The following is a 12,473-nucleotide window of genomic DNA, read 5'->3' as shown; positions in this document are numbered from 1 at the left end:
GTCAGTTAACGACACTCCTGACAATCCCACGATTCCAATAATCCGGGTTGTTGGATCCAAGCCGTCTCATCTTTTCTGGCCATGTCTACTTCGTACACTATGCGTACGAATATGCCACCCCGGCTCGAGGGCGCAACTTGCACCGAACAATTGTTTGTCGCGCCATCGGTCTTTCGATGGAATGCTCACCGGGTACGCAGTTCGAGTATGGCTTGCGCCGTGCCCTTCATCTTAGAACCCATGCACACCGGCATCCGGGAGTTTGGGAAGGAATCAAGAGTGATTGATTCCTCGGAAAGCCTCTCCCCTAGCTCCAACTGCGCCGTTGGCTTCGGCGTCGCGTGTTCTCATATGCGCAAGCGATATCTTTGCAAGGCTAGGACAATACCTTTTTTCCCTCCTGCCTCGTATGATCGTCACCATGTTCGCGTCTTCTCACAATCATGTTACTCGCGGGTTCCGTTTTGTCTCTCGGTCCGTTGTCGGGGGTGAGTTGGAGCAGGATCGTAGGGCCTGTCCATTTCCCATTAGCTCCGCACGACGTATGATTACCACGGCCTCGGGACTGCTAGATGGTCGCGGAAGCGATATCGTGGTCCCCCGGAGACCGTTTTCTGCGAAGCGAACACCAAGGTGACGGCGCTCACGACAAGTGCCCCCTGGCAGATAATATTGTGCTCTGCCATTGTCAATTCGGGCTTGACAAGGGCGGAGCTCCCCATCGACGATGGCGCCGAAAGCCCGTATCAAAATGCCGTGCACATCGGGCTTCAACTTTCAAGGATACAGCGAGATAGGCAAGCCAGAATCCTCCAGTCACCCTGGGTCAAGGGTGAACAGATGACCACGGAGAGTAGGGGTACTGGCCGCTCCGCCAACCGTGACGGACGGACGGGTGCTCCCACAGAACTAGCATCCCGCGCTGACAGTCGCCGTGATGCCAGGCGTGGCGCGGCTTCAGGGTGAGGGAAAAGAGGAAAAGAGTGGCAGTGGCTTCAGCCCCCTAAGCTGCGGTGTTTGCTTCATGGTACCTAACGAGACGTGGGGTGCCGGCGTTGGCTTGACTTTGGGCTTCCAGAGGCAACCCGTCACTTGACCAAACTGTTGTCAAGCAAGGTCCCAATCGAACGACAAACGTTGCTTTTTGCGCAGAGTTGAAAATGTGAGTTGTCAAACAAGCGGCGGTCATTGCGCGATGAGTAAACCACATGGACCATGAGCAAAGCCTGAAAGCCTGAAACTCTGAATTGTAGGGCTTTGGTGATGTCCAGTGGCAGAAAAAACGAACTGCAAGGTGAGTGACGAGTGACCACCAACGCGGTGAAATGAACACCAGGCTCTAGGAACTGCTCCAGCAACTGCATTGGGGAAAAGGTGACGTTTCAAGGGTCCAATTGCAGCCTCTCCAAAGTTCCCCCCAGGTGCTGTGACGAGGCACTTTTTGGGGCCTGGTGACCAGTTGACCCATGCCGGGGCTTGAGAGTTTGGGAACGAATGTCTCGCCTGGTTCAGGAACCAGAAAGCCTCGAAGGTTTAACGAAGGTCTGGCATGCTGCTTCTGTCGGTCCCTCAGGATCGATCAGTCTCAACCATGCCTTCTGACACCGACTGCATACGTCTTGGCCTTCTTCTTTCTGACCTCTGAGTTGGCATGAGTGTCTCTCGTGAGCAGGAAGAACAACTCATTCCGGGGCGTGGGAGAGCCCACAAAGCGCCCATCTGCCTCTTGCTGCCCCCAACCCCCTGTCCAGCCCGTTGATGAACACTGGATCCCATGACATTCTGGCAACCAACCGCGGGGTAGGTAATGAGATGATGAGCAAGCAGGGCGGTTGAGTTCATCATCGATACCAGGTTCCAAGTTGCTGCTTGGCTGATGTGCATGTCTGTAGATAGGATGCCTCCTTGCGATCAACATTGAGAATGACTGTTGTTATTGCGTCCCTTGTCATTACTGACGCCTCACGAGGGCTGAGCTTCGTGGGCGGGCAGCGGGCAGGCGGCAGACAGGCGACAAGCGGCAGGATTTGTTGATGACCTAAGTGATGGGCATTATCACGGGGTCGATTTGGGGCGAGCGCAGACGCGCTGCCGCAACCAGTCAAGCAGCAAAGTCGCAAGCCAGCGAGGGGGTCAGAGCATGTCACATCGCCGTGTCAGCGCTCAAGGACGGGCCGCCGCCGATTCGTCCGCAACCAAATTTGGCGACGACGAATTGACCTTGTCGCCGTCGCGAGTCCGGGCCCAAGCAAGCTGCTTTGGTGCCAGCTCACTATGAGCAGTCGACACTATCGAGGGCTATGCAGCCGCCATGAGAGATAGTCTCGTGGACACGGACAGGCACTGCGAGTCGCCGAAAGATGTTCTCCCTTCAATCTTGCACCTAAACCTATCCTTCCGCGTAGCAGGCCGGATTTCGTCCCGAGGGACCTCGCGGCTGTGGTATCCGTAGGTTTGGAGATGCTCGAAGCGGAAGAGGGGCTGCGACAAGTCTGTCCCCGTGGTGACAATGCCATGGCAATTCAATTAACGGGCACTGTATTTGCAGCGGCACCTGCGACTCGTGATCCAGACTTCAGGGACGGGAACGAATGCTGGGGAAATTGGAACGTTCGGAATCAGGGCATCTGTTTGACCCCAGTATTCGTAGAGTGAACGTCAAGACTCAAAGGGGGGTTTCCGGGGAAGCGATTGGCGGTCGTCCCGACGGAAGGGTTGAGCAACCTAAAGCCTCGAAGCAGAGATTGAGAAAGCATCGGTTTGGGCTGGTCCGAAGTCACGGGCACAGCAGAGAGAACCAGGCGAACCAGTCGAGTCGAGCGTTTCTTCTCGTGGTCTCGTTGTGCGTTGTCACCTCTGTTGTGCCGTTCTCAGCTCAAGGAGTCAGTCAGTCAGGGACCCTTTCCCTCTGGCAGGACAAGTCTTTTTCCCCTCCAGTGGCTCCCCAGGTTCGGAGAAGAGCAGCGAGGCCGCAGGGCAGGTGAGCAGCTGGACAGGGACCGACAGGGACAGGGCGTTGATGGACGTTGCCTTCACGGTTCGAGCTGGACGGCGATCCGTTTCGGCGGGAAGAGGCACGGCGGCTCGTGACCAGTGACCAGACGGAAATCGCTGTAAATGGCAGCGAGCTGTCGAGGCTGCATTCGTTCTAGGCCGTCGCGGTCTGTGAGGGTGCCAGAAGGGGAACAGTGCCGGCAGGACGGTAGATCGAGGAGATACGCCAGGCCTCTTTGGGTAGCATATTTCTGGCTTATCTTCTTTGGGTAGTGTACGGGTGTTTCGGTCAGGTACCGAATGACGGTTGACGGAAAAAGCGCGACGGAGAACCGGACGGGGGTAGAGGTGTGGACTCTGCGGAGGAGCCTTTGCCTGTGGAGGAGTCTTTGGAGGTCGAGACGAGGCCGATGGAGACTTTTGGATGGAAAACGTGGAGATGAGGCGCGGCGCATATTCGGCCAGACGACTTAGCCACTGAGAATTGGTGACAGAAACCCCGTATTCCGCACAGGGAGAGTCTCCGTTTTTCTCTTGAACGTACGTACGAAGATTCTGTGCCCCCCAAAGATCCAGAACCGTGACGGAGACGCGATATGGAGACTGAATTGGCATGTTCCATACGGAGTAGCTTGGTCTGGATTGGCCGAGGTGCTGACGGTGACAAAACAACCGACGGACGGACGGGACGCAATGCGGCAATCTAATGGGCCTGGATTGGTGATGCCGCGACGAAGACGGCCAGAAGACTCCCGTCACATGACCCAAACGGTCCCGTGGGCGAGGCGTCCGTGGAGCTGAACGTGGAGCCCAACGGACTGAGCTGGGCCAGGCCCCAGGTCTCAATTGAAAGTTTTCGTTCCTGAAGTTGGAAGACGTGGAGGGATGGAACGGAGAGGGGGGAGAGCGGACAGCTGACCGTCGACGTTCGCCGCCTCAACGGACTGGAGTACTGCCTAAATGGGCTAAGTGTCGAGAGAGGTGAGCTATACCGAAAGCAGTAGTATCTTGGGTCACCCGCGCTCCCAAAATTGCGCGTTGGGTTGCCGTATGGGGTTCAGCGCAATTGCCCTATGATGCCCCTTTAGGCTTGGTTCAAGATCAGAATAAGGGAGCTACTGTCTCTCTGGGGGTCTCTCGGGGAACATCAGAGCAAAAGTCAAGAGTCAAGACAGCTCACGTTCCTGGACCCCCCTCTCGAACTCCGGGGGGAAGCCACCACGACTTGCCCCGTCCAGGCAGTGTACCGAACTTCCCCGAACGACAAGTTTCTGGACCTCGTCAACCCCCTTCCCTTGGGCCCTTGGAGTGCCCTTTGTACGTATCCCTGTGTCGTTGACCGTCCCAGAAGGTCTCTTGCGCACCCGTGACTGCCTTGCCGTCTTGTCCTTGATGGCTGCGCTGCTGGGTGCTGGTACTACTGTTCCGCGCTCTCTCTCCGTTCTGGTTCTGTGGTCTCGTGGAGTCTTGCGTCTGTACATTCGGCTACGTACCGAGATACCGCCGCAAAGAGTCGTTCGGAACCCCTGACACCCTGACATTGCTTGGGATGGAACACACTGACATGACTGACTTAGGTTGACTGAGTTGAGTCTTTCTTTCTGCTCTAGACCTGATTCTGAATCACCCGGCACGAAGAGGCCCAGCGTCGTCACAAGCCGAAAGAACCAGCAGAGAAGAACTGACTTGTCCGTCTCTCGCCAGGACAGATGGACAGATACAACTGGAGGCAAAGACAGTCGAAAGCTTGAGCAACCGCAGAATGCTGTCCGTATATCCGCACGAATACACCGACCTGGTAACTGAGAAGAAGTGGTACTTCCTGTGATGCTCGTCTTGGGGAGGGTCATTCCCCTCTGGAAAAGAGAAAAGCCACCGACTGGCGGTACTTTGTGCCCCGTACCTGAATACATGAGTTACCTCCACTTTTGCTTCAACACTTCCGTCGTCACAACCCAAGGCCTCAGGTCCCAAGGTCTCTCCTCTCTCTCATTTTTTCCGCAGTACGTACCTTACCTCTCCATACCCAATTCTCACTCACACCCCCACACCCAAGCACCCACACCCTCTTCTTTCCCTTCCTCTCCTTCGTGCCTTCTTCTTTTTTTCCCTCTTTACCAGGTAGTGGTGCCTCATGCCGGGGGCCCCTGCTCGCTCCTCCCTCCCCTCTTGTCTTCTTGTCCCATGCTGAGGGAGGTGCGAGGATATACGTACTTTGCTCACCGCGACTCACCCCCATGCCAGCATCAACATTCCACACGCCCCCCCCCCTCCAAAATCCCAAGGTACTCTCACCCCTTCCACCCACTCCCCCCCCCCAATCCCCATCTCTTCCCATTGCCCATCGCACATTACATCTACCTATACTTACTTACATGCATCCCACTCCGCTGCCATCTAATCCACATCTTTCAACTCTCTCTGGCCAAACCCGAGGTGACGATAATTATTAACGTCCGTCTTCCCCCAGACTTTCCACCCTTCCCTTCTCCTCTTACTTCATTGCTCCACCAGAAGCACATCTCGACCATCGACTCGACACCTCTCCGCACATCCAGAGCCAGCATTCTCCGGATTCCCCTCCCGTAAACGCCATCATATTAAAGCATTCCTGTCTTCGCCCTTTCGCACCTCGACGTCTGCATCAGCACTTCCAGCGACATCATTTCCCCCGACGTACATAGCGCCCATCACTTCATCGTCGACATCATCGACCGCCACCCGCAAAACCACGACCCGCGACTCCAAATCTGATCTCGACAACATCCATATCGCTTCGCTCCAGGTGCCGAATCTGCCCTACTGTACTGAATCCCAATACACCCCCAACGCTGGGTGTCTCTTCAATCTCAACCACCACCATATCCGCGGAACCGACTACCTCCAGCTGCTCAATTCGAGCAGCCCATCTCGGCGCAATGCCTTACCCTCTCGATACGCACGTCCTGACAGTGGACACCAATGTCATCAACAAGGTCGATACCTCAAATCCTCAGAATCTCTACAGCATGTGGACTGGTAAGCATCTCGCACCTAGCTGCTCCGTTCAAGGAGCTCGCGCACTACGCGCCTACTAACACACCTCCAGTCTTTGCCAAGTGCGCAGAGTCTGTTGAGCAGGGCCGCAGGTTAGAAAACCTCAGCTGGCGATTGTGGAACCGTGAAACGTTCTGCTGCACCGAGGAGGAACAAGCCTCCATCACCGCCACCAGCCTGCCCAGAGAGATTCCCCAAGCCAGCAGAATACAAGATATTCCTCAACTGTCCGGCAGTGTTGAGTCAGAAAACGACGACGAGGCAGTCGACTTCACTTCATTGTCCGCACCCCTCGAGATCCGCCCCAGAATCCAAAGACAGGACTCTTGCGCGAGCAACCGCAGCCGTGGCAAGGAACGCCACATCACTTCCGGCGACTTCGAGAAGATGGTCGTCTCCATTATCAAGGAGAACGAGCCCTTGTCTGCACCTCTTCCGCAAATGGCCTCCCCTTACATGCCTCCTATGAAGGAGACTCCCGACCTGGCCCCTGCCTCCCCCGTCTACGAGCACTCTGGATCCACCACAACCGAGTCGCCTTGCAAGTCATCGGAAGAAGAGCACTCCCAAGAGCCGACCTCACCCGAAATCACCTCTCGCACCACCGTCGTCCGCGGCTTCTCTCCATCACAGATCCCCAGAGCCATCCCTGCCTCTCCCAAGGTTATTTCTCCCGCCGCCATTCCCGAGCCGAGGTCATCACCTGCAGCCAAGCCCATCCTGTCCAAGAAGCAGCCCATGTTCTCCATTGGCGAGTCTTGCTCCTCGAGTGAACAAGGCCACAGCATCGAGAACCTCAGACCCATTCCCGCTCCTGTCCAGAAGCGCAAGATGTTCCAGGTCGGCGGCTCCTCCGAGGAGGACAGCTCTCTCAAGAGTGCTCTTGCCTCCCAACCCGGCTCCCTGCTCACCGGTCAGAAGAAGACGACTTCCTTTGCCGACCATGTCTCCACCCGCATGATCAACGACGATAACTCTGCTATTGCCGACGACTCAGAGACCGACTACGTTGACGAGAGCGCCATTGATGATGACGACGACTCTTCCGACTGGGAAGACTCCATTGAGGACAGCAACAAGTCTAGCATTGATGAGAAGACCTTCTTCCAGCGCGTCGACTCTAAGGTCAACTTGACGTCGCGCCGTTCATTGATCACGCTCATGATGACTGAGCAGAACGACCGCTCCAGCAAGCTTGGCAACATTGCTTCCCAGTCTACTTCGGCACTCCCTTGGTCGCGCACTAGCCACCCGGCTCCTCCTACCTTGGCCGTCTCCCCGAACGACTCTGATGACGCCCCTCTCATGATGAAGCGCGGCAATCGCTCTTCTCCTCTGAAGCCCATCAACGAGGTGCCTCGCTCGGCTGCCCAGCCTATCCATGCCACAGCCAGCCACAGCCACCTCCAAGCTGCTCTTTCTCCCCGCACTACCCGGCGCAACATGCTTGCGACTGAGTTGACCGAGTCTCTTCGCCGCAACCTTCTCTGGGAACGCCAGCAAAAGTCGTCTACTGCCAACGCTGTCCTCAAGAGACGCCACACCTCTCACGACGTCGCCAACCTGAAGCAGTACCCCGAGAAGGTCTGCCTCAAGAACGGAGACGCCCCGGTCAACCCCCAGTATTTCTCCAAGGATACTGACAACTTTGGAGGATACCACTCCAAGGGATGGTAAATCACTATCACATTACCGCGCCACACACAACACAACACAAAACACACACATTTATCACGATATCTGACGAGCGTGTGGCCTTCGAGCCCGCTCGAGCACAGCTATTTCTGGTTGCTTTTACACTGCATTGCGCGCGGCGGCATCGCATCGGCTCTGCCATTCATCATAGTACCATAATCATGGGCGCGCATAGTTGGGACTATTCAGTCCCATGATACGACACGGGTGCATTCATTGGGCCTCGGGGTGGGCCTTTTGGACCTGATTCTAATTTTCACACATTTGCACGGCGTCTCTTCATCACACGATACCATGGTCTGTTTTGTCTTCGCAACATACCACCTTCATGTTTTATCAATGGGTCTGGGTCTCTGCATTTACATGGTTGTTTGAAAGTTTTGTAGTGAAGGAGAGGTGGATTGTACTCTATGGACAGGACCAACAGGAGGGGAAAACACATCTACAGAAGGCATTGCCCGAAGGCGACTTCAACAGCAGGACCTGACACTGACTGGGGCATGCTGATGACAAGACATGGGAGGGAGAAGAAAACCCGGGTGGAAGACCAAAAGTGGAGAACTCCCACGAGAACGGCCGAAAGGGCAGAAGAGGTTGAAAAAAGCTGGTTTGAAAAACAAAAAGCGCACGAGAAGGTCGGCGCAGATGGACCACAAAAGCAAGATCATTGCGACGAAGCCAAAAAAAATCCCAAAATCGTCAAAAGAGTTTAGCAAAAACATGAATAAAAGTTGGCCATTCAATCAAACACTCGTCTCATCATCACTGTGACACTGCAATTCATTCATTTGTTCATTCTTTTCAGTTCAATGTGCCCTGTGACACTCACCACAAGCGTTGCCTCGCATTGTACGGACTTGCGGGACCGGGCAGATGACTACTTGCTGCTACTGCTGACTGATGGCAGAAGCGCAGACGAAAAGCCCATGCGCTCACCGCTGGCCGATACGCTAGAGCTGCGCTCCATCACGAGCCACCCGGGGACCGGAAGCAGAGCCCGTTTATCGGTGTTGTGCATTATCGAGTCTATCTACGGAGTACGGAGTACTAAGGCGATGGGTAGACGGACAGACGAGACATGGCTACCGCATGGGCTCGGCCATTGCTGACATGGGGGGGATTCCAAGGCGCCGGCGGGTTACGCTAGGGCTGCGCCAGGGGAGGGAGGGACATTGGAAGGGGAGTGGGAGTGGGAGAGGAAGAGGAAGAGGAAGAGTCGCATTGAGAATGGGCTGGATTTTGCAATCCTAGAGTATTGTTGCTTTGGCATTTTGCGATTGCGGAGAGAGAGAGATAGGTTTCGTGGACATGTGAAAGTGGTTGATACCAGTCCAGAGTACGGACGAGGTACGTGATTTACATTGCATGTTTCTCGGGGAGGGAGGGCAAGGGGAAGGGGAGGGGATGACTGCCACATGCGTTCAATCACCTTTTTTTTGCGCATTTTGGGTAAAATTTTGATTCACTCTTGATGTCTTTCACACTGAGGAGAATATTTGGCCTGTGATTGTTCATTGATGTTGTCCCCCCCCCCCCCGTCCAGGTTTGGTGAGGAAGCACAGGTCTTTTGCCGAGCTGGAGTGTTTGCCGAGGGATGGATGGATCTGCTTTTCCCTGAGAGAGTTTTGTTCATCTGTTGTTTGTTTGGATCTTGTTTTCGATCATGTGTGTGGTTTTGTTGTTGCCGTGGTTAGATTTAGATGGGGGAGAGCGGGGGAATAAGTGTATGGATGGAGAGGAGGAGGGGGGTGGTCGATAAAGTTTGAGGCTGTCAGGTGAGGAGTCGATCTTGGCTTGTGGTTTGTAGGAAGCCCAAAATGTTTTCCCAGAGGTACGGACACACACACACACCTATCGGCAGTCCAGTACGGAATACAGAATTCTTGGAGGAAATAACTATCTGGGGACAAATGTAGACGCGTAAACGCCTGGTTCTAAACCTACCTAAGGTACTCTGTGCGGGTGTCCGGATCGCAAAAGACTTTTGTCGAGTGGCATTGGCATTGTGGGATACCGACGACCTTTGGATACCTTCGTTATCGGATGGATGTTTTTTTCCTTTTGGTATCTTTGCGATCCGGATTAACAGTCTAATCTCTTCTCTGATAGTGTGAGGGTCCATACGGGGAAACAGGCTGCGATACTTTTTGGCTTTACCCTCTGGCTGTTTCTTCATAAGAAGTACCTGATTCAGTCCTACGTCCTTCTTACCGGGTAGGTAGGTATTGATGCCCGTTCCTTGACTCGCCGAGGATTGGAGGGAAAAGAGATTTGTGAATTTGGCGCGTGGCTTGGCTCACCCGGCATTCCGCGGAATTCGAGGAGGGGCGCGACGCCGCCGCCGCACAAGGGGTAAGTAAGACTCAGGAAGAGGAGGGGAGATTTGCGCTAGATCTGCTGACAGGGCTTTATTCATCGTTCTTTTCTCGTCAGTTCGGAGGCTCGTAGGGAGGCTTCATGGCTTGAGTCTGTGGTGCGGTGGTGCCCGGACGCCGCTGTGCGTTTCCATGTGTGTGTGTGTGTATGTCTTCGTTCGTCTATTTCTCTTGACTTGGGTATGCGCGCCTCCGGCACATTGCCGGGTTTTTTTCCCCTCCCCCCTATACTGCGGATGAGCCTTGCGGCTTACATTGTGTCGCGGCTCCGTGTCTGCCCTGTTCTATGTCTTTGGCTAAAATATCGTGGCGTTCTTGTCCTTTGCGAGAGTGAGGGGGGAGCGGCCGGCCGCAGAGAGGCGTTTAATTCGGTTTTCCTTTTCGTTGATTTCTCTGATACATCTGGTTTTGAGATTGCGGGGGGGAAGCAAAGGACAACAAAGGCTTGCGATTGCATTGATCCTTTTGGCTTGTGTCACGAGAAAACGGGGCTTCGATTGTTGATGGAAATGAGGCAGATGAGGAAGTACTCTCTGTAAAAGTGTAGAGACATTGAACGGCAGAAAAGCAGACGCTGAAAGGTCATTGCTGTGGATGCTGAACCAAGTATGAGCCCAGACCACTGCATATCTCATCGTCCCAGCGGGAAAAAACAAAGGGTCAGTCGGAGTTGCTGCGTCCTTGATGTCACGCATCCGGGGGCGGCGACGGGTGTATCTTGCGCTGACATGTGCAAAAGCCTGTGCTGAAGCTATCTAGAGAACAGGCGGGTTTGCCCGTGGTCGATCTACCTTCATCCTACTTCCCGCGCACCAATCGAGAAGACGACAATACTTGGTTAACTTGCTGGCTGCTGATACGATGGTTGAATTATCGATATCGCGCACGCCGAACTCTCTCGATACGAGTTTCCCATCCTTCAATTGAGTCGAATTCGATAGCGTGGAAGAAACGCCAATTAGAAAACTGGAAGCGTCTTTTTTCTTTCCCCCGATGCTACTCTGCCGGCTGGCGCATCATTATGCGCATGGGCGTGCTTTTTCTTTTGGGCGGTCTTGACACTACTGCAGTTGCGTCGCAGTGTTTTTCGCGGTCAACTTCGCTGGAATTATTGTCGATAGGTAAAGTGCACCGGCTCTAGAGATTGAAAATTGTCCCAAAGTGGCCGAAGAGGTCTCGAACGCGTTCTGTTCAAAGATGCCACGCGAGCATGATGCGGTTGGTAGTGTGGAATCGTTAGGTTAATCGTGTTTGATCCGCAACCACTTCCCCCGCCACGTCTACACGGTTCTATATATTCGGGCAGTTTCATGTGGGCAGATGTATACTACTAGCTGGAACCCCAGGTAATTGCAATCTGCTCATAGTTCATGACGGGGCTAGGTTTCCCCGATTCTTTTCTTGAATGGGCGTGGTTCTGTACCGGCTTTTTGCGCGAGGAGGGATCGTGTTACTTGGTAAGTTCTGGAGAATAGGAGGTTGGTGATTGGAGGGCATTGTTAGGTGTGCGTGTAAGGAACCCCGAGTCCTTCACTGCCACTGGACTCGGCGCCTTTGTGGAGAAAGAGAAGAAGAAAAGACGAGGGAGCGCGTTTCGTTGAGACGGTTCGGCGAGTGCGCGCAAGGCCCGCGACGTAACGAGTTCCAATGAGGCTCTGGGCCCTGGGTTCACTGGCTCACGTCCACAAGTCCTCCGTCCCATCCCTTCTCTCTGCGTGACAAAATTTGGAGAAGAAGGCAATGGGATGGGGTCGGGAGTGAGTGGATTTCGTGGATGCTGAGTTAGCCACTTTAGAGGGTTTCCAGATCTAATTAGCAATTGTTAGGAACGGCTCCAAGAAACTCCACATTCTCTCCTCCTTTCTTTTTCGGTATTTAGAAAGGCCTAGCATGTCCGGGTTCTTCGTTGGAGACCATTTTCGTGGTGGTTGGGATTCTGGACCCGGCATCTAGACTGCCCGAGATGAGTATCAAGCGTCGAAAGGAGCGAAAAGTAGGCCCGAGGTAGTTTCGAGATTTGGGAAAACGCAGTAGGGCTAAAAAGCATATCGTCCTTTTGCTGTTTTTCTGACACAGGGCAGACGGGCAGGGGAAGATATTGAATGCCACCCTCAATCGGGAAACTGTATTCGAGGGGCAGGTGTGACTGTGCCGGATCCGATTAAACCTTTGTCAACGTTCCGAACTATGTGACCGTGCTCGATGCCGTTGGTTGTAAGCAGCCTGCCGTCCAGTTGCCGATAATGGGAACCGGAAAGGTATGACGAGTTCCATCCAAGCTGTCTCCTGCTTGGCATAGCTGCGACTCCCGGAGGTGAACTCTATAACACTACCCATCCAAGGTATTCAAGCAGGATACTGTCAATCCGATAA

General features: G+C 54.2%; 2 protein-coding genes across 2 annotated transcripts; both read left to right on the top strand.

Annotated features, from left to right (window-relative positions):
• Positions 1–240: 240 nt before the first annotated feature.
• On the top strand, positions 241–966 carry CCOS01_09209 (uncharacterized protein; the record flags this gene model as incomplete). Its single annotated transcript, XM_060457369.1, has 2 exons — positions 241–343; positions 623–966. 2 exons carry the CDS (start codon positions 241–243, stop codon positions 964–966), a joined length of 447 nt encoding a protein of 148 aa, XP_060312069.1.
• Positions 967–5,912: 4,946 nt separating this feature from the next.
• CCOS01_09208 (uncharacterized protein) lies at positions 5,913–7,707 on the top strand (the record flags this gene model as incomplete). The annotated part of the gene is made up of 2 exons (XM_060457368.1): positions 5,913–6,012; positions 6,083–7,707. The coding sequence occupies 2 exons, from the start codon at positions 5,913–5,915 to the stop codon at positions 7,705–7,707; spliced, it is 1,725 nt and encodes a 574-aa protein (XP_060312068.1).
• Between the last annotated feature and the right edge of the window lie 4,766 nt (positions 7,708–12,473).

This window comes from Colletotrichum costaricense, assembly GCF_030867565.1.
Source record: "Colletotrichum costaricense strain IMI 309622 chromosome Unknown Scaffold_9.1, whole genome shotgun sequence".
NCBI classification, from domain to species: Eukaryota; Fungi; Ascomycota; class Sordariomycetes; order Glomerellales; family Glomerellaceae; genus Colletotrichum; species Colletotrichum costaricense.
The sequence above is the reverse complement of the archived record's forward strand: the minus strand, read 5'-3'. Positions and strand labels throughout refer to the sequence as shown.